The sequence below is a fragment of the Suncus etruscus genome, chromosome 14 (assembly GCF_024139225.1).
Source record: "Suncus etruscus isolate mSunEtr1 chromosome 14, mSunEtr1.pri.cur, whole genome shotgun sequence".
Classification (NCBI taxonomy): Eukaryota; Metazoa; Chordata; class Mammalia; order Eulipotyphla; family Soricidae; genus Suncus; species Suncus etruscus.
Genome location: NC_064861.1, coordinates 41954140 through 41977539, shown reverse-complemented (window position 1 = coordinate 41977539; position 23400 = coordinate 41954140). Strand labels below are relative to the sequence as shown.

At 39.7% G+C, this 23400-nt stretch overlaps 1 protein-coding gene across 1 annotated transcript in view; it reads left to right on the top strand.

Moving 5' to 3' along the window:
• Positions 1-538: 538 nt before the first annotated feature.
• ABCC11 (ATP binding cassette subfamily C member 11) overlaps positions 539-23400 on the top strand; it is a 152133-nt gene continuing 129271 nt past the window's right edge. Inside the window, exons 1-9 of the mRNA XM_049787396.1 lie at positions 539-637; positions 2060-2196; positions 5942-6100; positions 11071-11218; positions 12795-13028; positions 16887-17060; positions 19927-20074; positions 20213-20361; positions 21715-21822. Of these exons, the coding sequence (XP_049643353.1) occupies positions 539-637; positions 2060-2196; positions 5942-6100; positions 11071-11218; positions 12795-13028; positions 16887-17060; positions 19927-20074; positions 20213-20361; positions 21715-21822 (1356 nt within the window). The remainder of the gene's footprint in view (positions 638-2059; positions 2197-5941; positions 6101-11070; positions 11219-12794; positions 13029-16886; positions 17061-19926; positions 20075-20212; positions 20362-21714; positions 21823-23400) is intronic.

Below are 23400 nucleotides of genomic sequence, written 5' to 3'. Positions count from 1 at the left end.
AAAATAAAACAAAAAAATACACTGCTCAAAAAGATACTGTGGAAACTTTAGAGGCAGGTTTATACAGCAGAGGTACAGGTAAACTTTTGTCTTTATAGGCACTTCAATCAGAGGCAGTTAGGAAGGAATGATAACTTTGGGAGCTTGGTGAACAACTTGGTGAACAACTTGATCACTTGAGCAAGTGATCTCAAGCAGTGAATATTGGTAAAGAAAGTCTGAACAGAGGGGAGAGCATAGTATAGAGAAGGCAAAGCATCTTTTGGCATGTTTGATTGCTTCTACAAAATACTATATTTACAAACTGGAACAAACAGAATAAAAATCTTCCACAGGAACCAAGTAAGACTTCAAGAAATAGCCAAGTCAGACTAAGAAAGAGAAGATGCTCTCATAGGGGCTCAGACCTCTGCATGGCCCTAAGACATTCCTAGTTAAGGCGTACCCTTCTTCTGACTGCCCTGGGCTAGATCTCAGCTGCTCCAATCTGCTGTATTTTCAGATTCTGGGAAGCAAACCACTGGCAGGACAACAGAAAATGACCAAGAAGAGAATATGCTGGAATCCCAACTCATCTGGTGGCCATGTGAATCTTGGTTTGGATATAAGTGATGATATGGTTTCAGGGAATAGCTATGTAAGTACACTTCCTTAGCATCAAAGGACCAGGATACTGATTTGACAGGATATTTCCAATGGCTGCAAGTTTTCCATTTCAATGGCTACGTTAAAGAGTTTTGTCTTACAATTATTTGTCTTACAATTATTCAACTTTGTTTCTTTAAATGGTTCTGAGACTTTAAAATTTATATGAAACAATTCTTAGTCTTGATATACTTTCATGATTCGTGTTTAACCAGTCTATGATAATTAGCTGTCAATCATCTATTACAAGTTTATTTATACAGTTACTTAAAAGTACTTGCCAATCTATACTGACACTTAACAATCTCATGTTTGCACTCTTACTCTCATACTTACTGCACCCCCAACTCTCCCTTCCTGTGTTGTTTTGTTTGTTTTTGGGTAATGCTCAGGGATTACTCATGGTTTTCTTCTCAAATATCAATCCTGGTGGGCTTGGCAGACCATATGGAATGTCAGAGATAGAACACAGGCTGGCAACATGCAAAGCAAGTGACCTACACTATATTATCTCTCTGCCCCCTATCTGAATCTTATTAATTGCTATCCTTAGTTTTTCTCATCTAGCCTTTGCTATACTTCTAAATAGTATTAGGTATTTATATAAAGTCCTAAGGATGGAATACTTTTTAATTTTTGTATCTATATTTTAGAACTTTTGATTTATAAAAGGGAGGAACCATGTTATTGTGTGGGAATGTTCTTTTCAATTATTGGTTTCTTTTTAGTAGGGTTATTGTCAGAGTATAATTTGGTTTCACACTCTAAGAGTGACTAACTGTATCACCCTTTATTCTTTTTTACAATATTTATTGTCGGGGAAAACCTCAGAATGGTAGAGTGACTTGCCAATTCACAGTGATTCAGGTAGAGCAGAACTAGGGTCTGCCTATACTGAATTTGGCCCAGGGCTAACCCCCTTCTCAGTAACCTTTCTTCCAGATATACAACCAATCTATGTTTATATTGTGAAATGTCTTCCCACAATTAGCCTAGTTAATATCATACAAGTGCATTTTTTTAGAGATGAGAACTTGGGGGTTTAACGCTCTTAAATATGCAATATAGTCATCAGATTAAAATACAGTATAGAACCTCTTGTGACTTTTTTTTTCATGTATAACTACATTACTACTTTTTTGACCCTTCCTGTGTTTTGATCATTGAAACACCTGCCCCTTGAAATTACCCATCTAACCTCTAGATTCATGAACTCATTGCATTTCCCATTTTCTTAGGTTTTACATGTAAGTGGGGTTACATGGTGCTTGATTCTGACTTCAGCAGCCTTTCTTTAAGAAGCTGCATATGCAAAGACCTTTCTCTTTTAGGTTACTGTTCTAAATAAATAAAAAATACTCAGGACAGTCCTTTGAGATCTGAAACTGATGGTCTTTGGTTTTTCTTTCCCAAGAAAACCTACAGTATTGAAGACAGCTCTTGGAGCCCACAGGAGAGGAAGCTTGAGACAGCAGTGGGGAAAGATGTTCTTCCTTCCAGGAAGTATGAAGCTGCTTGGAGAACCATGATTCCTTTTCGCCCCAAGCCCAAGTGAGTTTTCAGGTACAACTACCACTCACAGGGTCAGTGATCTTTAGGCCTGAACACCTAGACCTCTCCCAGTTTACCTAACCAGGTCCTGAACTCAAAAATATGGTTGTTTGTCAATATTGCAAAAGGATCATCATGGCATTGCATCTGACATCAGACAAATACAAACTCGCTCAACCTAATGTGCACGCACACACACACACACACACACACACACACACACACACACACTGAACAACCAGAGGAATCTCAGGGTGGCAGTCAGAATATGAGTTCAGTCATTCACCAAGGACTTTCTTGAGTACCTTCCAGTGTCCCACAATGGGGAGCCCAGAACTGAGAGCCACACAGACACGTCTCTTTCTATTATGGTGCATGTAGGGAGCAAAAGACAAGTAAATTCAAAATATGATTATAAGTTGTTTAGGTTAGTTAAAGAAGAAGGGCACATATTAAGAGAAATAGGACACATATTAAGAGAAATAGGACAAAGAGCACTCAACCAGTTCTGAGTGACAACTCAGCTGGGACCTAAGGGATGAACAAGACTGACAAGGCAAGAGTAATAGGAGAGTGGCTTGGGAGTAGGGAACTGTGTGTGTGAGGCAGTGGAAACACTATGTGATGAGTCCAGAAATTGAGAAGGAATCCATTTTGCTATATAGTCTTTTACATGGGAGGAGGCTGTTGAGGCAGGCAGGTACCATAGCTATATTAAGGATGCCAATCTCAATTCTAACATTAAGGAGGAGTCCTTGAAATGTTAAGTGTTCTATAAAGTTACCTTGAAAATTTAACTTTAGGAGGATAGTGCTTAGGAATCAGTCCTGGTAAAACTAAGGGTATGGGTGACGTGTGGGCATTGTGGTGCTGGGGATCAAACCAGGATATCAAAGCAAGCACCATGCCTGCTATATTGTCTCTATGGATCAAGGCTAAATTTTGTTGTTTCTGTTCTGGGTCCCCACCCTAACATAAATCTTAGAAGTTTAAAAGGGCTGAGATGTGGCTTGGTGCTAGAACACATACCAAGTAATTCACCAAGGAAAGAAAGAGAAACAGAATTAAAGAAATTTAATTGATTCTTTCTAATAAACTACAGTTTAACTCACTTCAGGCTTTCTACCTTGTAAGGCATTAAAAAAAATAAACTTTCTATTCAAGAGACTCCACCAAACTCCTCATGCATACCAATCTAATTCTCCATTCATTAGCCACTCTATAACACTCTATTCAGGTATTAACTACCCCAGGCTACTTTGCATTTACTGTTCTCCTTAATTTTCCAAGACCATATCTATAAACAAACTGCATTTGTTTGTTTTTATTTGTTCTGAACTTCTATCAGTATGCTTATAATGTTCCCAACGAATTGATCTTATCTGTACTGAATAAAAAGGCACTTCTTTGGCACTTAATTTGTTACTTAGCTTGCATGATCAATCTTTTCTTAGTGTTTCTAAGGGGCCTTTGGGACATAAACTCTAGATCAAAAAATAGCATCCTATTTTCTGATCACAAATGACCCCATATGTCTGGTACCATGTCTCACTATTTATTCTCAAATCATGCTTCTCTCTCTCTCTCTCTCTCTCTCTCTCTCTCTCTCTCTCTCTCTCTCTCTCTCTCTCTCTCTCTCTCTCTCTCTCTCTCTCTTTCGTTTTCGGGCTACACCCGTTTGATGTTCAGGGGTTACTCCTGGCTAAGCGCTCAGAAATTGCCCCTGGCTTGGGGAGACCATATGGGATGCCCGGGGATTGAACCGCGGTCCTTCCTTTGCTAGTGCCTGCAAGGCAGACACCTTACCTCTAGCACCACCTCGCCGGCCCCAGAGCAAAAGAGCCCAGAACTAAGAAAACAAACCCAAAAAATATCATCCCAGGAGTTTAACAATTTTAGCTTTTTGTATATTTTATAAGGGAAGTGGGAAATATTTGAGCCACACTCACCAGTTCTCTGCTATCACTCCTGGAAGGCTCTGGGGGAGCCAATGGGATTCAAGGGATTGGATCTGGGTTAGCCACATGGGAGATAAGTGCTTTATTAGAGATAGCTGTACTATCTCTCTAACCCCCTTTTACAAACATTTCACCTCAAATCATATTTTTTTTTGGTTTTTGGGTCACACCCGGCAGCTCTCAGGGGTTAATCCTGGCTCTATGCTCAGAAATCGCTCCTGTCAGGCTCAGGGAACCATATGGGATGTGGAGATTCAAACCACGGACCTTCTGCATGCAAGGCAAATGCCTTACCTCCATGCTATCTCTCCAGTTCCCTCAAATCATTTTTTAAAATAATTTTCTTGGGGCTGGATACAGGGGTAAAGGAATTTTCCTTGCATGTGGCTAACCCCAGTTAGTTGGAGCCCACAGGAGAGGAAGCTTGAGACAGCAGTGGGGATAGATGTTCTTTCTCCTGGGAAGTATGAAGCTGCCTGGAGAACCATGATTCCTTTTCACCCCAAGCCCACGTGAGTTTTCAGGTACAACTACCACCCACAGGGTCAGTGATCTTTAGACCCTCACATCTAGACCTCTCCCAGTTTACCTAACCAGGTCCTGACTCTATCATGTGGTTGTTTGTCAATATTGCAAAATGATCAACATGATATTACATCTGTCATCAGAAAAATACAAACCCACTCAGAAGAAGTGACCCCAGTTAGTTCCCCCAGCCCCACATACTCCACTAGCATTGCTAGTAGTGACCCCTAAGTGCTAACCCCTAAGCATTATCAGATTACCCAGGAGCCCTAAAGTGAAAAATAATCTAAAATGGAATTTTCTTGGTACTAGAGACATAGAACAATGACTAGAATAATGCTTGTCTTGCATGTGGTCAACCCAGATTTGATCTCTAGAACCATATCAATTCCTAGACTTGATATGGGTTCCTCAAACCCTGCCTGGAGTGATCCCTGAGTGCAGAGCCAGGAATAAGCCTGATCACTATCAATATGGCCCCAAAAGAGAACAAAACAAATGCGATTTTCTTAGATTTACACACAGAGTTTAGTTAATTTTTATAGAGGGTTAGGGAAGTAGAAATTACATGAAATTACAACAACCCAATTTAATAATTATTTCTGTATTCATGCATTGTGTCAGTGATATAACCTTATCATTTAATTCTTCATATGTTATTGTTTTTTATTAAAGTTATACAAGTGAAACATAGAAACATTAAAATGATGAGTTTCTTGTTTTCCTTTACTTTGCCAATTCTAATCAGTAGCCATTATTTAGTGGCCTGCAAATGGTCCTTTTTTTCTTTACTTAATATACCATACACCTTGAATACTATATAGGATGGATATACCATACCCTTTTTTCTGTCTTTTTAAATCATTCTGCTACTGATGAGTCTTTATTTTTTGTTTGTTTGTTTGTTATGTTCTAAATTACTGAAAATATGAGTCACGAACAATTAAAAACTGTAGAGACAGATGACCACTTTGGTATTTATATAACTATAATACAGTCTTTAAAAAACTTCCTTTTTTTATTTTGGGGGTGTTGGCTCCCTGGCTATATTTCTGGTTTGCTCAGCTGTCACGTTGGTGGTGCTCTGGAAGCCATAAGTGGTATTGGGATCAAACTCTTGTTGGGCATTGTGTGTGAAGCAAGCACCTTATGTGTTCTCTGTACGATCTCTCTGCATCTTTTTCAACTTCATGCCCTTGACTTAAATTGTCTGTAGATTCTATTGAGTTTGGTGATCACATTGTCTGTATCTTCTCTACTAGGTTTGCCACTTCTCATCCACTGGATTATGCTGGTTTGTTCTCCTATGCCACATTGTCATGGCTCACCCCATTCATGATTCTAGGTTCACAGAAACGCTTAGATTCAGACAACATTCCCCAGCTGTCAGCACAGGAATCTTCAGCCAAAAATGTCAAAAGGTAAAAGCTTTAATCAACATAACTGATTAAAGACCTTGTGCTGGTGAGATGATGTAGAGATTCTTTTTTTTTTTTTTTTTTTTTTTGGGCCATACCCGGCGGTGCTCAGGGGTTACTCCTGGCTGTCTGCTCAGAAATAGCTCCTGGCAGGCACGGGGGACCATATGGGACACCAGTATTTGAACCAACCACCTTTGGTCCTGGATCGGCTGCTTGCAAGGCAAACAACACTGTGCTATCTCTCTGGGCCCCAATGTAGAGATTCTTAAGGGAAGTAGATGAGGTTTATCATAAGTCAAGGACTTCTGAGTCTTTAGCAAGAAGCCTCACTCTTACCTTAGATGTACTTCTTCTGGGGTACATGACTCTTCTTAAATGGTGTGAATGTTTCAATTTTCTGAAAAATTCTGGATTAGAAATTTGACTGTGTCATTTATTTTTACCTTGTGGATTAGTCCAGTCTCTAAATCCTGAACGTGGGCTGTAGTAGGAAATTTAATTACAGACTGATGATTCTCCTTGAACAGAGCATTCAGTAGGCAGGAAAGTTTTAGAAAATTTCCTGTCAAGTCTCAGAGATTTACAAAGATAAGTGTAGTTGAGGCATTAAAAATGTAGAGTATAAAAAATAGTTAAACTTTGGCCCCTTGCTTTTCAGTTGTATTCAATTGAATACAAAGAAAACAAGCTTCTTTGGGTTATGCCCAATGTTGGCCAGAATCTTACCTCTTACCAGCTGTAGTGTCAGACAAGCCATTGCCCTTCAGGAACCCCTACCTTTATAATAAAATGGTATATCATCAAAAAAATTTTTTTGTTTTTTGTTTTTTTTTTTTGGCCACCCAGTGACGCTCAGGGGTTATTCCTGGCTATGCACTCAGAAACTGCTCTGGCTTGGGGACCATATGGGATGCCAGGGGATCGAACCACAGTCCATTTTAGGCTAGTACATGCGAGGTAGAAGGCTTACTGCTTGTGCTACCACTCTGTTCCCTATATCACAAAATTTATCTCATTTTAGTTTATAGGATTTTAATAAGAAATCAAAAGAGGTAATGGATTATGATTAAATAACCCTACAAAAATGCCTGATTCATAATATGCAAACCTTCTAAATGTTAATTTGCATTTTCTTTCCTAATTCTTTTGAGAACAAGTTTTCCTGAGTAACTTGCAATCATTTCTATTTCTACTAATTTTGCCATTAATTTTAATTCTATTTTATTCACTTACCATAATGATCACCACCAGCATTACCACCATCATCATTAATTCTTTTGTTTTTGTTTTTCTTTTTTTTGGTTTTTGGCTACGCTTAGGCGTTACTCCTTGCTCTATTTTCAAAAATCACTCCTGGCAGGCTTGGGGGACCATATGGGATGCTGGGATTTGAACCACCGTCCTTCTGCACACAAGGCAAACACCTTACCTCCATGTTATCTCTCCAGCCCCCACCATCATTATTAAAGCATCATAAAATATTGTTATATCTCCCATCCATTATCTACTTTGACTATCGTGATAGTCCAATGAAATAAAGATGTATATTATTCCCACTTTATAGATGAAGAAAGTGACAATTAAAATTTTCTTTTGAGGGGGGTGGGCTGAATAACAGAACATTGGGTAAGGTGTTTGCCTTGCATGCAGCCAACCTTGGTTCGATTCTTGTATCCCATATGGTCTCTTAAGCCTGCCAGTAGTAATTTCTGAGCATAGACCAAATATAATCGCTGGGTGTGGCTCCAAAACAAACAAACAAAGCTTTGGGGAAAATTTGAATTGAATGTATATATTTGAATTGAATTGAATGTATATATTTGGCAATTTTGTTTCCTTTAATTTAATTTGTATGAAATTTCTCATGTTTTGTAATAGTTCTTTAAGTTGGTTGATTTGTTCATCTATGGGTTTCTTGTACTCTCTGGCTAGTTATTCTTGCATTTCTTTTACCATGGCTTGCATTTCTTTTGCCATGTCTGCTTTTAGGTCTTCATCTATTGGGCCTGTGCATTTTGGTGGATTGGAAACTTCTTAGGATTTCTCTCCATATCCCTAGTTGGTGGTTAGTTTACCCATATTTCTTTGCATTTAATGGTTTGGCTTGGAGTGCAGTGTCTTCAGATTTCAGCCCTCTTTTGCCACCTGTGGGGTTGGAAGTGGTTCCCTTCTCTGGAGTGCAGTTCTAGGTGGGTATGTTGGATGAGGTCACTGAGGTTTGGCCCCTCCCACATCCTCCAGTTGAGCCTGGTCAATCGCCCACCCCCTCTTTCTGCCAGACAGTGCAGTTCTGCTCTGGCCACAATGTTAGAGGGCACAGTTGAGCCTAGATCCCTCCTCCTTCTTCCACCGCTTTGGAGCCTGCCTGCGCCTGCGCTTTCTTCTTGCCTTCCTGAGCAAGTATGGTGCCCCTCTAGTCGCTGGTCCCCCTGACTTACAGCCTCGCAGGGGTGCCTAGGCTGTGGTGGTGAATTGGCGACCCTGCGTGCTCCCCCCTTGGTCCACTGTACCCGTTCCCCCTTACTCACGGCCTCCCAGAGGTGCCTAGAATGTGGCTGCAAATTGGTGCCATGTGCTCCTCCTACTTGGCAATTTTGGAATCAAATGTTATAGGTTTATGAACTTAATTTTTCCATAAAATGGAAGAACATGACATTAAATTACCTATTTACTTTTTGTTGTTGTTGTTTTTGTTTTTGGGTCACACCTGGCTGTGTTCAGGAGTTACTCCTCGCTCTGTGCTCAGAAGTCGCTCCTGGCAGGCTTGGGGGATCATATGGGATGTTGAGATTTGAACCAGGGTCTGTCTTGTGTTGGCCGCGTGCAAGGCAAATGCCCCACTGATGTGCTATCACTCTAGCCTGAGTTACTTTTTTAACTAACAAAATAGGTAACAAAATAGTGAATGGGAAAAATTTATTTTTTATTGAAAAACTTAAAATGTGTTATCCTGGAAGTGTCATAGAGTTACAAAGAAAATCAGCACTTTGCTAACCTCCACTCCTGTTTCCTGTCTAGGAATTCAGCTATTGGGAACCAGATAGCAGTGAGTAAGGACCACACTTGCTATTATTAGTAGTGGGACACCACTTCTTAAACATGTTTGCCACTGACTTGAATTCTGTATTTCTTTAAGTCTCTAGAACCAATCAGCATTCTATTAAGAATTTCAGGAGCAGAATAATAAACTATACAACACCGTAGGACACTAAAACCGGGTTCAAATGTGGAAAATACTATGAAATCAATAAGTCTATGCATTTTATTAACATGAGAAGTAAAAGGCTTATTAATGGTCTGTTTTAAAGCAACAATACACACTTTAAGTTCTTGTAGGCCTAGGGCATAGCATGCTGAGAATTAAGTTCAGCCCTTCAATTGTGTCTGGCATGTACTCCATCACTTGAGCACTTTTCCCATCCTGCACACTAACTTTGCTTTTAGTTTTGAATTAATTATTTAAATGTATTGCTTTGCTGCCATCCAATCTGTGCCCAGAAGAGCTGGGTGCTTTTCTTGGTAACTCTAAACTGCCAGGCTTGTCTTTTATTGTGAAGACCCAAGGATACAGTGCTGCTTGGATCCCTGTGGTGCTGGGAATTACCACACATAAAGCATGCTTGGGAACTGTGTGATGTGCCTTAACTCCTGTACTAGGTCGCAGACTTCTTTTTAAATAAAATGTATGTACTTTGTTTGGATTTTTATTTAGACAAACTGTAAGAGCATATTGTTGAAATTTTAGGGATTGAAGAGGTACTCTAGAGGTTGTCACATGACTTGCATGTGACTGACTCTGGTTTGATCTTCAGCAGCTCATAGTCCCTGAGCATAGCTGATACAGTCCTGGAGGCCCTCACAACCCCCAGAACCACTGAGTTAATCACCACTTAGTCTTCATATCTTTGCATTGAACTTCCAGTTAGAGTGACTGAAAGAGCCTTCAGACTCCCTAAGCAGCTCTTGGGAAGCCTCCCCCCTCTAAATGTTCAAGTTGGGTACAGACTGGGTATTAAACTCCCTTGAGAAAAGCATTGTATAGGTTGTTACTCTGGTTTTAGTGTTGTTGTTTATAAAAAGAAGGTCTTGGGAAGAGCTTTATATATCAAAGCATTTTCATATGAAATGACATTATGTCTAATGCAAATTGAGTATTTGAATTAACTACTCCAGTCAAGAGAAAGATAAAAAGGGCCAAAGATGGGGCCAGCGAGGTGGTGCTCGAAGTAAGGTGTCTAGCCAAGGAAGGACCGTCGTTCGATCCCCCGGCATCCCATATGGTCCCCCCAAGCCAGGAACAATTTCTGAGCACTTAGCCAGGAGTAACCCCTGAGCATCAAATGGGTGTGACCTGAAAAACCAAAAAAAAAAAAAAAAGAAAAAAAAAAGAAAGAAAGAAAGAAAGAAAGAAAGAAAGAAAGAAAGAAAGAAAGAAAGAAAGAAAGAAAGAAAAGGGCCAAAGATAACTCTGTGGGCAAGTGCTTATTTTATATGTGCAAAACCCAGGTTGGATCCATGGATCACAATGCTTTTAATACCACTGGAAGCAATGCTCAAGCATAGAACTGGGAAAAGCCTCCAGCACTGCCAGATATGTGACTCAACTCAGTCCCATATCCCCTCAAAAAAGAGGAAATTGGAGGGTATGAGAAATGGAATCAAAGTGCCCAATGATGATAAATTGTGTTTGTTAATTTGTTTGGAGGCCACACCCAAACACTCAGGGGTTACTCCTGGCAAGATTGGGGAACCATATGGAATGCAGAAGATTGAACCTGGGTCGGCCACGTGCAAGGCAAACACCCTTACGCACTGTGCTATCACTCTGGCCTCCACTGCTGGAAATTTTTGAAGTTGAGGGATGAGTATTTGAAATTTTATGAATCAAAACTTTTAGGTCATCAAGATCTAGGTATTTTATGTATCACATGTTAAGAGATTTCACCTGATTCAATTATTTTCTTTTCAAGACTTTGCCGCCTCTGGGAAGAAGAAGTCTCACAGTATGGAATTGACAAAGCTTCCATGTTTCGAGTGATGCTGAGGTTCCAAAGGACACGGGTTTCTATTGCCTTGTTTATAGGATGCTTCTTCTCTGTGGCAAGCATGCTAGGGCCAGTAAGTGGCAGCTTATTGAAGATATGGGGGACTCTGGCTTGAGAGATTAAAATGTCAAAATCCATGCCAACCGGGGCCTGGAGAGATAGCACAGCGGCGTTTGCCTTGCAAGCAGCCGGTCCAGGACCAAAGATGGTTGGTTCGAATCCCGGTGTCCCATATGGTCCCCCGTGCCTGCCAGGAGCTATTTCTGAGCAGACAGCCAGGAATAACCCCTGAGCAATGCCGGGTGTGGCCCCAAAACCAAAAAAATACAAAAAACAAACAAAAAAAATCCATGTCAACCATTGGGGATATATTTGTCTCTCAAGTGCTGCCCAGAACATGGAGTTCCTTTCTGAAGTTAGATAGTAGTGTAAGTTCTTTGATCCTTGCTTGGATTCAAGCCATGTGTTTGGCTCTTAATTGCTAGATGACTTTGGATAAATTGTTTACCTTTTCTGAACCTTAGTTTCTTTTGGAACACCCTGACACTCTCAGGATAAATTCATGGAACCTTTATGTGTAAATGGAGAACATAACATTACTTATAGCACTGGGTGACATTAAATAGTACAAAAAAGCACTTGGAACAGAGCCCTGCTTAGAAAGGGCCAGTATCTTTAAGAACTGGCTGTGGAGCCTGGGAATGTAGGTGATTGTAAATAGTGATCTCCTCCATGTGCTGTGAGTGGGATGAATAGTTTCTTGTTCTGTATCTCAATCTCAGGTTCTGATTATAGGGAGCCAGGCTGAATGGCTGAGGTCATCTGCTCACCAATAGCTTAGTGAAAGGTAGTTCACTTGAGTGAATAATCTAGATGAGACTGAACACAATGGGATAAATGAGAGTTTTTCTACAAAAATATGAGGTGCTATTAAAAGCCGAAAGGAAAATGGTTGTAGATCAGGAGGAAAAAGAAGTAACTTAAGTGATAGTGTGCTGGATATTCATTTGTCTCTCAAATACTCTTCATTAATGTCCTGTACCCCGAATGCATGCAGTTCTTGCCTAAAGTCTGTGTACCCTTTTGTGTATGACCCATACAAATCACTTTTATGGGGTTCTCCTGTGCTTTGGTTCCGTTTGCTTTTTATAATGGGATAGTCTACCCTGAGGAAAAAGTAAGCTCAAAATACTTATTTCCCTGTTGGTTTCTTTCCAACACATCTTTGGAGGTTGGTAGCCAGATTCCTGTCACAGACCCTTTCTGTTATGAGTTTCTTTTTGTGAATTACAGTACCTGCCTTCCCATCTTCCCAAGTGGTGCTAAGAGTATCTGTAGCTTCTTGCAACTTCATGGAGCTCCAGCATCCCAGAATTCCTAAATCTGACCACATTATATAAATCCATATAAACGTATCCTCTTCATGATCCCTTGATTCACTCTATTTATACCTTTCTTCTTTCTATCATCACTACAAAAACTAGGACTCGGATTTTAGTCAATCCCCCTCCTCTGTAGTCTTCCCCAACTGAACTATGATCCTCTTTTGATGGTCCTAATCCTGCAACTTTCCTACAGTGCAAGGTTGATGTTTACTATTAGAAATATCAATTCAAGTTCTAAATGTTGGCACTCTTATTTCCTTATAGGTGCTTATGATTCCAAGAATCCTAGAATATCCTGAAGAGTGGTCTGGAAATATTGCTTATGGAGTGGGAATATGTATTGGTCTTTTTTTCTTTGAGACTCTGAAGTCTTTGTTTTTGACCACATATTGGATCATTAATGAATATACAGCCATCCGGTTTCGTACTGCCGCCTCCTCCTTAGCCTTTGAGAAGCTATTACAATTTAAGTCTTTAATGCACATTACCACAGGAGAGGTAAGTGATGGGGACTACCTCAGGTCAATTTCTCCATGACTCTATCCTTTAAAAAATCCCATTTATCTTTCTAGACCCACATTAGCTGCCCTCTCCTTCATGATAGTATCTCTAAACCTTATCCTCTACCTTCATTCCCTACTGAGCATAAACCAGATTGCCCCACAATATGAGCCCCCTTATAAAGAGTCACAGCATTATAGATCTTCATCCTTCAGAAAGTCCAGAATCTTAATTAAATAGGACAGAGGTCCATATGATGTCTGCTAATTTAGCCTTGCCATCAAATGCAAGATTTTTCTGAACTCAATATTATGTTTATTGTTTATACCAAACATAAATATTGTTATGAGTGTTATTGGTACTAATGTAATTCTTCCCTATTGTATTCATTCAGTACTTTTGACTACTTGTTCAGTCTCTCTGAAGTTGTTAAAGAATGAAAGCACATAGGAAGGAGGTAGGGAATAATAAGTGGTCAGCATTATCGTTAGTTTCTTTCTTCCTCTTTAATTTTTTTTAAGGTGGGGCACACTTAGTTTTGTTTAGGGTTACTCCTGGCTCTTTGTCAAGGATCACTCCTGGTGGTGCTTAGAGGACTGTGGTGTTGGGGCTAGAACTGGGGTCTAATGATTTATCTGCTGTATCTCTCTGGTCTCTAGCATTAGTTCTGTTAGGCCTCGAGCATGGAATTTTTCTTGTCCTCTTGCACAGATGTATAATTAAAGGGTAAACTTCCCTTTTTGTATCTCAGAAAAGGCATTGTGTGATTGCTAACTTATGACCAAAAGTTGTCCCATTTTTACTAAGTTCAGTCAGTCCCTCCTCTGGGGTAGTTTCTGTTATTGTGCCTGTTTTCATAAAGACAAGGAGAGGCAGAAAACTTGTATAAAGTCATGTAATTGGTAAGTAGGAATCTGGCAGCAGAGCGCACTGTCTGAGCCAACACACTTACCTGCTTGTTGAGATCATTTATGAGGTTTGCCTGCTTTCTTTACAGTGTCCCTTTTTCTGGGCACCCATAAGACCAAATTTCCCCAGACATCTTTAAGTGTAAACAAAATGCTTATTTGGAAGTGGAGAAGGAAGTATTTGCTGGCAAGAGAATTTCTACAGTGTTACTTTCTAATACTTTATTTTAAAATTAATTTTCAAAAATGAGTCAAATACATTCTCTATGGAAATAAGATGAAATTATAGATATAATCTAGACCAGGTCTTTTGTTTTGTTTTGTTTTGTTTTGCTTGTTTTTGGGCCACACCCGGCAGTGCTCAGGGGTTACTCCTGGCTGTCTGTTCAGAAATAGTTCCTGGCAGGTACGGGGGACCATATGGGACACCGGGATTCGAACCAATCACCTTTGGTCCTGGATCGGCTGCTTGCAAGGCAAACGCTGCTGTGCTTTCTCTCCAGGCCCTAGACCAGGTCTTAATGTGCAGAGGCAATGACATCTGTCAATCTGGTTTTTGTTTTTCAAATTTTATAAGATGAATTTAGATTAACTAGGAAAAAAATAATACTGTATTGGGCCTAGGAAAATAGATCAAATGCTACAACAGTAATTTCAATAGCCTGTTCTCTATGACCTATTGAGCACTATTGGGAAAGAATTCTATTAAAATCATATATTTTTTGCTTTTTCATAGCTGATATTGTATTTTATATATGAGATAAGTGTAATGGTACATTGTTTCTACAATTTAGTTTTATCAATAAAAATGTGTAATATGCTTTGGGTTAATTTTTACTGTATTGTTCAAATTATTTTTAGCCTCTTCTCTACTTCCCATGTTTTAACTTTCAATATTAGGATGTTTAGTTTTTTTTCATTCCTTCCAGTGATGGAAAGTTCAATTATGAGCATTCATATTATTCATATTCATGTTCATATTATAGCATTTCTCTAATTCTGAGGTATAATTGACATACTGACCCAGGTGTACAATATAATGATTTGATGTAGGCATAATGCTGTAAAATGATCACTACAATTAGTTTAGTGAAAATCGATTGCTTCACATTGTATGGAAGTTTTTGAAAGAGATGAGAGCTTTCAACATCTACTTTCACAACTTTCAGAGAAACAGTCCAATACTGTTTATATACAGTACTGTGAATACATAATATCCAGAAACTAATTTTTAAATAGAAATGTGTATATTTTGGTAACCATCATCTACTTCCCTCGCCTTCCACAGAACACTTGTATCAAGCCCAATCAGTGTATTATATACAGTATCTCATGATAGATTATTAATTTCATTTTACTGATAATGTGATGAAAGCAGAGAAACAAAGAATGTGTCTATGGTTCCATATTTAGTAAATGACAGGTCTGGCACGTGAATTGTGACAGTTTGTTCCAGGATTCAGATTCAGTGTTATCCAATACTTTAACACTTCTCCCAAAACCCTGGCCAACAGAAATTAGAATCTTTCTAGGTTTAGCTGATAGAAGTAGTGAACATCTTTCATATCTCATCTAGAATTTACATTTTTCTTTCTCAACAGAGAAACAAACATACCAGGTACAGAGTTTACACAATTAATAATTTTAAATGATATTCTTGAATCATTCTTGAAATGGCTATACTAAGTTATGTTCCCTATGTAGGCTTTAAATATTTGTTTAAATGTTTATTTAACATAATCTGGAGCATACCTTGGAAACATGAAGATCTGATTGAAATTAGAAGGAAGACACATTTTTTGTTGTTTGTTTCTCTTATGTTTGTCTTTGGGTCAAACTCGGTAGCCACTAGGGGTTTATTCTGTCTCTGTGCTCTGGAATCATTCTTGGCAGATCAGGGAACCATCTGGGATGCCAGGAATCGAACTCAGGACAGTTGCATTCGATGCAAGAGCCCTGCCCACTGTCCTCTCTCTAAAGCCCCAGGAAGACAACTTTTTTTTTGGGGGGGGGTCACACCCAGCATCGCTCAGGGGTTACTCCTGGCTCTATGCTCAGAAATTACTCCTGGCAGGCTCAGGGGATATATGGGATGCCGGGATTTGAACCACCATCTATCTGCATGCAAGGCAAACGCCCTACCTCCATGCTATCTCCGACCTAGGAAGACACCTTCCTTTTTTTTTTTTTATTTTTGGTTTTTGGGTCACACTCAGCAGCGCTCAGGGGTTACTCCTGGCTCCATGCTCAGAAATCGCTTTTGGCAGGCTCGTGGGACCTCATGGGATGCCAAGATTTGAACCAATGACCTTCTGCATGAAAGGCAAACACCTTACTCCATGCTATCTCTGCAGCCCCAGGAAGACACTTCTTAAGGAATTTAGTTTGGGAATCCTAAAAGTCATTTATCAATATTTTTTCATTTGTATCATTAGCTTTCATATAACATTGAATTAGGTGGTATGTATTGGGGCTGGGTAGAAGAGTCTATATTAAAAAGCAAACAAAAATGCATTTAAAGGTCAGCTAAGTCTTGTCTAAAACATTCCATTAGTAACAGCAATCTAAAGAAGAATAGAATAGAACAGAATAACAGTACCATAACCAGCTTTCTGGAGTGTGGATATCAGTTGCAATTGCAATAAACAGCACAATGTAACTTTTACTGATCACAATCCATGTGTACAGATATTTTATGCTATTGACATTCTTATTATCATATACAGTAGGTATAGTTATTGTAGTCCTACAAGAGGAGAGGCTCAGGCTGAATGGGACAAAGTAAAGTGCAGGGTATCACAGCTAGTAAGAGGAGAGAGTCTTGAACCTCATGTGTCTCTCACCACCCTGCAACACAAGTCTGCCTGAAGGAGGTGAGGAGACTATCTATGGTTTCTCTGTATACCCTGAGATAAAATCCTGTGCCCACTGGCTTGCTGTCTTACAGGTCATCAGTTTCTTTACCAATGACTTGACTTACCTGTTTGAAGGGGTGTACTATGGTCCAATGATCTGGCTTGCCTTCACAACGCTGGCTGCTAGCACCATCACCACCTGCATTCTTCTGGGACCCACTGCACTGCTTGCCGCTCTCTGCTATCTCCTGGTTTTACCACTGGAGGTAACATCTTTGAAATAGGATGCTCCCCAAAACTCCCAGGGCTCTGGAGCCTGAAGTACCTATGAGTGGGAATTTGACTCTTATGGTGGTTTAGATGCAGCATTCTTGCCTACCTCAGGCTGTTCCTGTCTTCCTCATCAAGGAGTCCTGATGATTTGCCAAGGTCCCCTCAGTTCTCTGCTCTATAGACTCTCCTTAGCTAATATCCTCTAAATGAGATTTTGTTCCTTCTCCTCAACCTAGAAAGTAGTAATGTAACCATGTCAAAATTGTTATTTGAATGGGCACAGTTGTAGGGAAAACTATATTGCTACCAGTTTCAGGTGAAATGAAATAGGCAAAGCCAGATGTGTCTCTTGGATTATGTATGAATTAGTGGTCTCAATTCTTTTCCACCATTGGGACAGCTTGTCTGAGTTGTCTACTTGCTAGTATATTAGGATCATCAGTGGCAGAGGAGTCACTTCTGTTCCATTATTTCCAGTTTGGCTTTGGATCCAGGAGAGAAAGGTCCCCAGGATGTGTGAGGCACATGCTATAGGACTTAAACTGTATGTTGTGGTCCCATCTAAAGTCACATAAAAAATGTGGGGACTTCAAAAATAGTAAGACTTTTCTGTATATGTAATGTCCAAAACTTAATTCAGAATCTATCTCCAAATGAATCTTTGGTGTTTCTGGTTTTTTTTTTTTTTTTTTTTTTTTTTGGTTTTTGGGCCACACCCGGTAACGCTCAGGGGTTACTCCTGGCTATTCGCTCAGAAGTCGCTCCTGGCTTGGGGGACCATATGGGACACCGGGGGATCGAACCGCGGTCCATCCAAGGCTAGCGCAGGCAAGGCAGGCACCTTACCTCTTGCGCCACCTCCCGGCCCCTCTTTGGTGTTTCTGACACTGTTCACTGGCATCCCTTTTCACTCATTTTTGTGTGATCCAGATAGATAGGTAATAGAATAAGTATATACAGAAAATATTAAATGATGATAACTTAAAAAATCTTTTAATTTTTTGTTTTGGTGACACTCCCAGTGGTGCTTAAGGTTTACTCAGGCTCTGTGCTCAAGGCCTCTTTGAGTAGTTTTGGAGGAACCATACGTGAAGCAAGAGATTGTACATTGGTTGGCTGCATAGGAGACAACCATCTAAACCTATCTCTGTCCCAGAATAAAGATAAATATTCTTATTTTTATTTTATTAATTAAAAATGTATTTAACACCATAATTTATAAAGTTTTTTCTAATACAGATGTTTTGAATATTCAATGTTCTAACACTAATTCCACCATACTAGTGTGACATTTCATCCACCATTGTCCCCAGTTTCCCCCACTCATACACACCAGAAGCCAGCCTCTTTGGGCAGGCACAAAATAATTTTTTATTGCTTATTACAACAGGCAATTGAATTATCAAAAATTGTTTAGTAAAATAAAATTTGTGAAGATTGTTATGTCTCACAATGGGATTATTAAAATAATTGTTTGAAGGTTTACTGAGCTGTCTGTTGCAGTTGAGTAGTTATGTTATTATTATGTTGTATTATTATTTTTGCTTATTGAACTTAGTTGTCTTTAATGCTACTTTCCCATCTAATTTGTTGTGCTCCTACTGGGCTTTCAGTATTATGAACATTTGGAGGTATTTCTTGGCCACTTGTTCTAGGAGCTACTGGATCTGTTGAACTGGGATGAGTCAGCCCACCCCTTAAGAAAGGCCCCCAAAGGTTTTAGCCCTAAAATTAATGTACCTGAGTGTTTTAGCAGCTTAGCTTGCCATCTTTTCAGAGATTAGTTATGTAGGCATGAATCTGGGCCTTTGTTTATATGGCAACAGCTTCGGGGATGTGTTACTTCTGGGGTTTCCAGCAGGATGAAGGGGGAAAAGGCTACCAATCCCCACTCCAAGAAGACCCCAGTGTTTTCAGACTGAAAACCAGTGTGCCTGGAAGTTTTGTCATATTAGTGTTTCTACAGAGATTAGATCTGAGGCAATTAATTGGGTTGTTTGTATAGTGCAGGCTGTGGGGGTGTGGGTGCAGCTGTGGGGACTTTACCTAGATGTCCCCACAATTTTCAGTATGAAGAAAACCGTTCCTGAAAATTCCATTGGTTTGGATTGGCTTACATTCTCTTCCAAGATTAGTTGTGAAGTTGGGACCTTGTTTACATGGAAGTGGCTATGTTATTTTGTTAAAGTTTGTGTTTATTTAAATAAAATTGTGCTTTTCAAAGTTATTTATAGTTGAGTTTTAGACATATGCTTTTCTAGCACAAATCCTACCACTATTGTCAACTTTCCTTCACCAGTGTTCCCAAGTTTCCTCCCAGCTCCCTTGCCCCTTCAGCCTGCCATCTTGAAAGGCCCATTTTAAAGTTTAGTGGTTGTAGTTTGAATCGCATATTAAAGCAGATTTTTATTTATTTATTTATTTATTTATTTATTTATTTATTTATTTATTTTGGTTTTTGAGTCACACCTGGCAGTGCTCAGGGGTTACTCCTGGCTCTACACTCAGAAATCGCCCCTGGCAGGCATGAGGGACCATATGGGATGCCGGGATTCAAAACACCGTCCTTCTGCATGCAAGGCAAATGCCTTACCTCCATGATATCTCTCTGGCCCTAAAGCAGATTTTTAAAGACTTCCATTACCAAACATGTATTTAAGAAGTTAGAGCTTAGGGCAGGTGGGCATGAAGTAGTTTCATTGGAAAATTTTAGGTGAAGACCAGACCTCAACTCCAATCTCAGTTGAAGTGCAGAATTCAGCCTCTTCTCCAGCCTATTTGTCAAGTGCTAGTTGTCAGATTCAACCAGACTAAATTCTCACTCTTGTCAAAAGAAGTTCTCACTGCCTCTGACTCTAGGGACTCCTAACCATGAAGGTCCTGAAGCTACAGAGTTGTGCATCTGAGGTCACTGACGAGCGCATCCGCATGACCAGTGAAATACTCACCTCTATTAAGATGATTAAAATGTACACCTGGGAGAAACCATTTGCAAAAATAATCAAAGGTACAGAAAATCTGCCTTTCTGCTCTGATACCCAATGGCTCACATTTCAGGATTTCTATTAGATTCCTACATAGTTTTGTGCTCTATGAAGAACAAACTTGTGGGTGATTTCAGTGCCTTTGTTTTTTTGTCCCCCAGATCTTAGAAAGAAGGAAAGGAAGCTATTGGAGAAATGTGGATTTGCCCAGAGTATAACCACCATAACCTTGTACATTGCACCCACAGTGGCCTTAGTGTTGACGTTCCTCATTCACACATTATTACGATGGAAACTCACTGTGCCAATTGTAAGTGTTTGGGTAGTTCGTTCTTTCCCTTATGAATAAGGAGTTTTCTTCAGTGTTCATTTCCAGTTCCCTTGCAGATCTGTAGTTTTTGAAAATGAGTAATAAACATTGATTTAAATTTTTCAGACTTTTTGGGTGTATAACCTTTCTTTCCTCTCAACCCAGTTGAGAAACAAATATTCTGGGATAGCAGCTGAAGAATGAAGGGAGGAAACTGGTTATAAGAGGTGCTGTGTATGGATAAATCTCAAATAATTCTGCGGCTGTGTTGAGAACTCTAAGTTAAGAACTTTGATCCCATAATGGGGCACTGGAAATGAACTTTAAATATAAAGATGTGGCTTCATCTTAGTTTTGTTTTATAGTTCTACCCAGCCCTGAGAAACAGCAGTTTCTTTTTAGGGTTTGGAATCCATGGGTTGTTTTTTTTTTTTTGTTGTTGTTGTTGTTGTTTGTTTGTTTTTTAGCATACTCAGACAGAGTCTGCTCTCAGGGACTGAGGAAACATATAGAACAAGGGTGGAGGAGAGGGATGTGTGGCATTGAATTTGACATCACAGGTTGCTAGACTGTGCTCACTTGTGGTTACCTGTATTTGGCCCAGGCAAGCACCAGATAAAACTTCTCTGAAATTGGGGATGAAGGTGGGACTGTAGAAGGACACTTTCTGTGGGATTTGTGTCCCTTTTCACTTGCACCATTCGGTATTAGGCCAATGCATTCCTGCTACATTTGGATTTTTTTCAATAAAAATGATAGAAGAAATTGCTGAGACTGGAAGATCCCCCAAGTTACCAAGGAACCATCCTGATATTTTGAGGGTTCAGAGCAATTTACTCTTAGATAAGGTGGTGGGGTGCAGAAAAAGGAACATGGCTTAGACCAGAAGTAAAGGGGAGTTTTATATATTGGAATAGAATGTCCAAGACAAAGAAGAAAAATAAGACCTTAACTGCAACAACAGTACAAACTTTTACAGGAATTTTTTCATTGTTTCCCAGATGCTGTTTCTTTAGGACTTTTGTCACTATGACAATGGGAAAATTCTGTGTGCATGTTTGTGTGTGTGTCTGTGTGTTTGTGTCTGTGTGTGTTTGGGGAAAAAATAAGAGGGGGTGGTAATCTACCCAAAATTATATAACAATCTAATGGCTAAATTATAATACGTGGCTAAGTGGTAATTCAGAGACTTGAAGATGGGTGTTCTCCATTCTTTCCATTTCCCCTAAATCCCAGCAAGATCCGCGCAAAAGAAAAACGTGACTGCTAGATGCTCAGGCATGGAGGTCATTGGATCCTAGGGAGCAAAAAAGGCTTCTGCCTCCTAACTTTTCATTTCCCCTCTCCTTCTAGGTGTTCACTGCCGTAGCTGCCTTCAACTCCATGCGGCTGATAGTGTTCCTGGTGCCCTTTGGTGTGAAAGGCATCACCAATTTCAAGACTGCTTCAGAGAGATTTAAGGTGAGTGGTCTGAAGATTTTTAGTACTTGGCGCCATCATTCAGTGCCTGGGCAGTTCTCATAGACCACACTAGGTGAAGAGAAGTTGTTAAACTTAATAGGCATATGTGGGGACTGAACAAGCAGATGATTCAGAGCATTTTCCTGACTCTTAGAGATCTTAGATTTTTATCCAAATCAGTCCTCAGACCCATCAGGTGGTGTAAGTTTTCCCTGGTGATTTTGCCTCTTTTGTAAATTGCTATTTGTTGCCTTATTAAAAGACCTAGATATTTGAAGCCTGATAGATAGTACAGCAATTCAGGTATTTGCTTTTCATAAAACTGACCTGGATTTGATCCCCAGCACTTCATATGGTCCCCTGAGTCCCACCAGGAGTGATCCCTGAGCACTGCCATTTGTTTTCCAAGAAAAAAAGAGAAGAAAAAAAATCCACAACCTCCCTTAAACATATATTATATATTATTTATCATTTATATTATGTTATATTATTTATAATTTATAAATTATAGGTTTTATTTATGAATATTTATATTATTATATTTTATCATATTATATATAACTGTTGTTTAGTTTCTCCAGGATAGTTTGCAACATCCTTACCTCACCAGACTCACTTGTTACCTGGAACTATTTCAATTCACTCTTGATCATCTCAGTCATGGTCTACCATGACTCAGCTGTTTTTTGTACAGGCATCAGTTTAAAAACTCTAACATAAATTCATTTTTTAAAAAAGACTTTTTATTGTCTATACACAAAAATTCTCAATGTTCAGGCATTTTCTTGACTTCCTTTGTTCATTCTCTCAATGAACTTAGAGGCAGTGCTGCATGTGTTGCTTGCACTCAACCCCAGTTAAAAGCCTAGGATCACATGACCACAAACACTATTGGGGTGGTCCTGGATGACCCCAGCACCACAGGGTTTAAGCACTACTACAACATCAGGCCGTAGAATTAAGATGCCATCAAAGTTGGTTAATATCACCAGGATGGGCCCTGAGCCTACTGAGCACTGCTTGGGAGCTCCCTACATATTTATTGAACAGCTACTTCTGCTAAAAATGGAAAATATACTACCGTGACATGCCCAACAGTGTCCCAGCTTTCAGGACACTCCAATCTGGTATTGGAAAGAGAAAAGTGATAAGGAAGATAATGACCAAAGAACATGAGATGACATGAAGAGCAACAATGACAAGGAACAGTGATGATATTGTAGAGGGAATGTAGGGATGCCTAGAGCTACTTTCGACAGGAGTCTAGGACAGTCTCTTTTTGGAGGTGCCTTTTGAATTGAGTGGTGATCACTATAAAAAGTGCTAACGTGGGGCTTGTTGTAACTGCTCTGGAGGGCCCCAAGTATTCCTCAGATTCATAGCAGTTGCCTTCAGAAGGGCTCTGCACCTTTTTCTTCCCTCCAGCTGCCCTATATTCTCTGCTCCTTCTTTTAATCTGTTCAGAGATGAGAAAGAAGCACGCTGGGTGTGAAGGATGACAGGGCTGAGCAGGGAGGCAATGTCTGGAGAGGTATTTTGTGGACCAGAGATCATGTTCTGCAGAGTGGGATTGGGGGG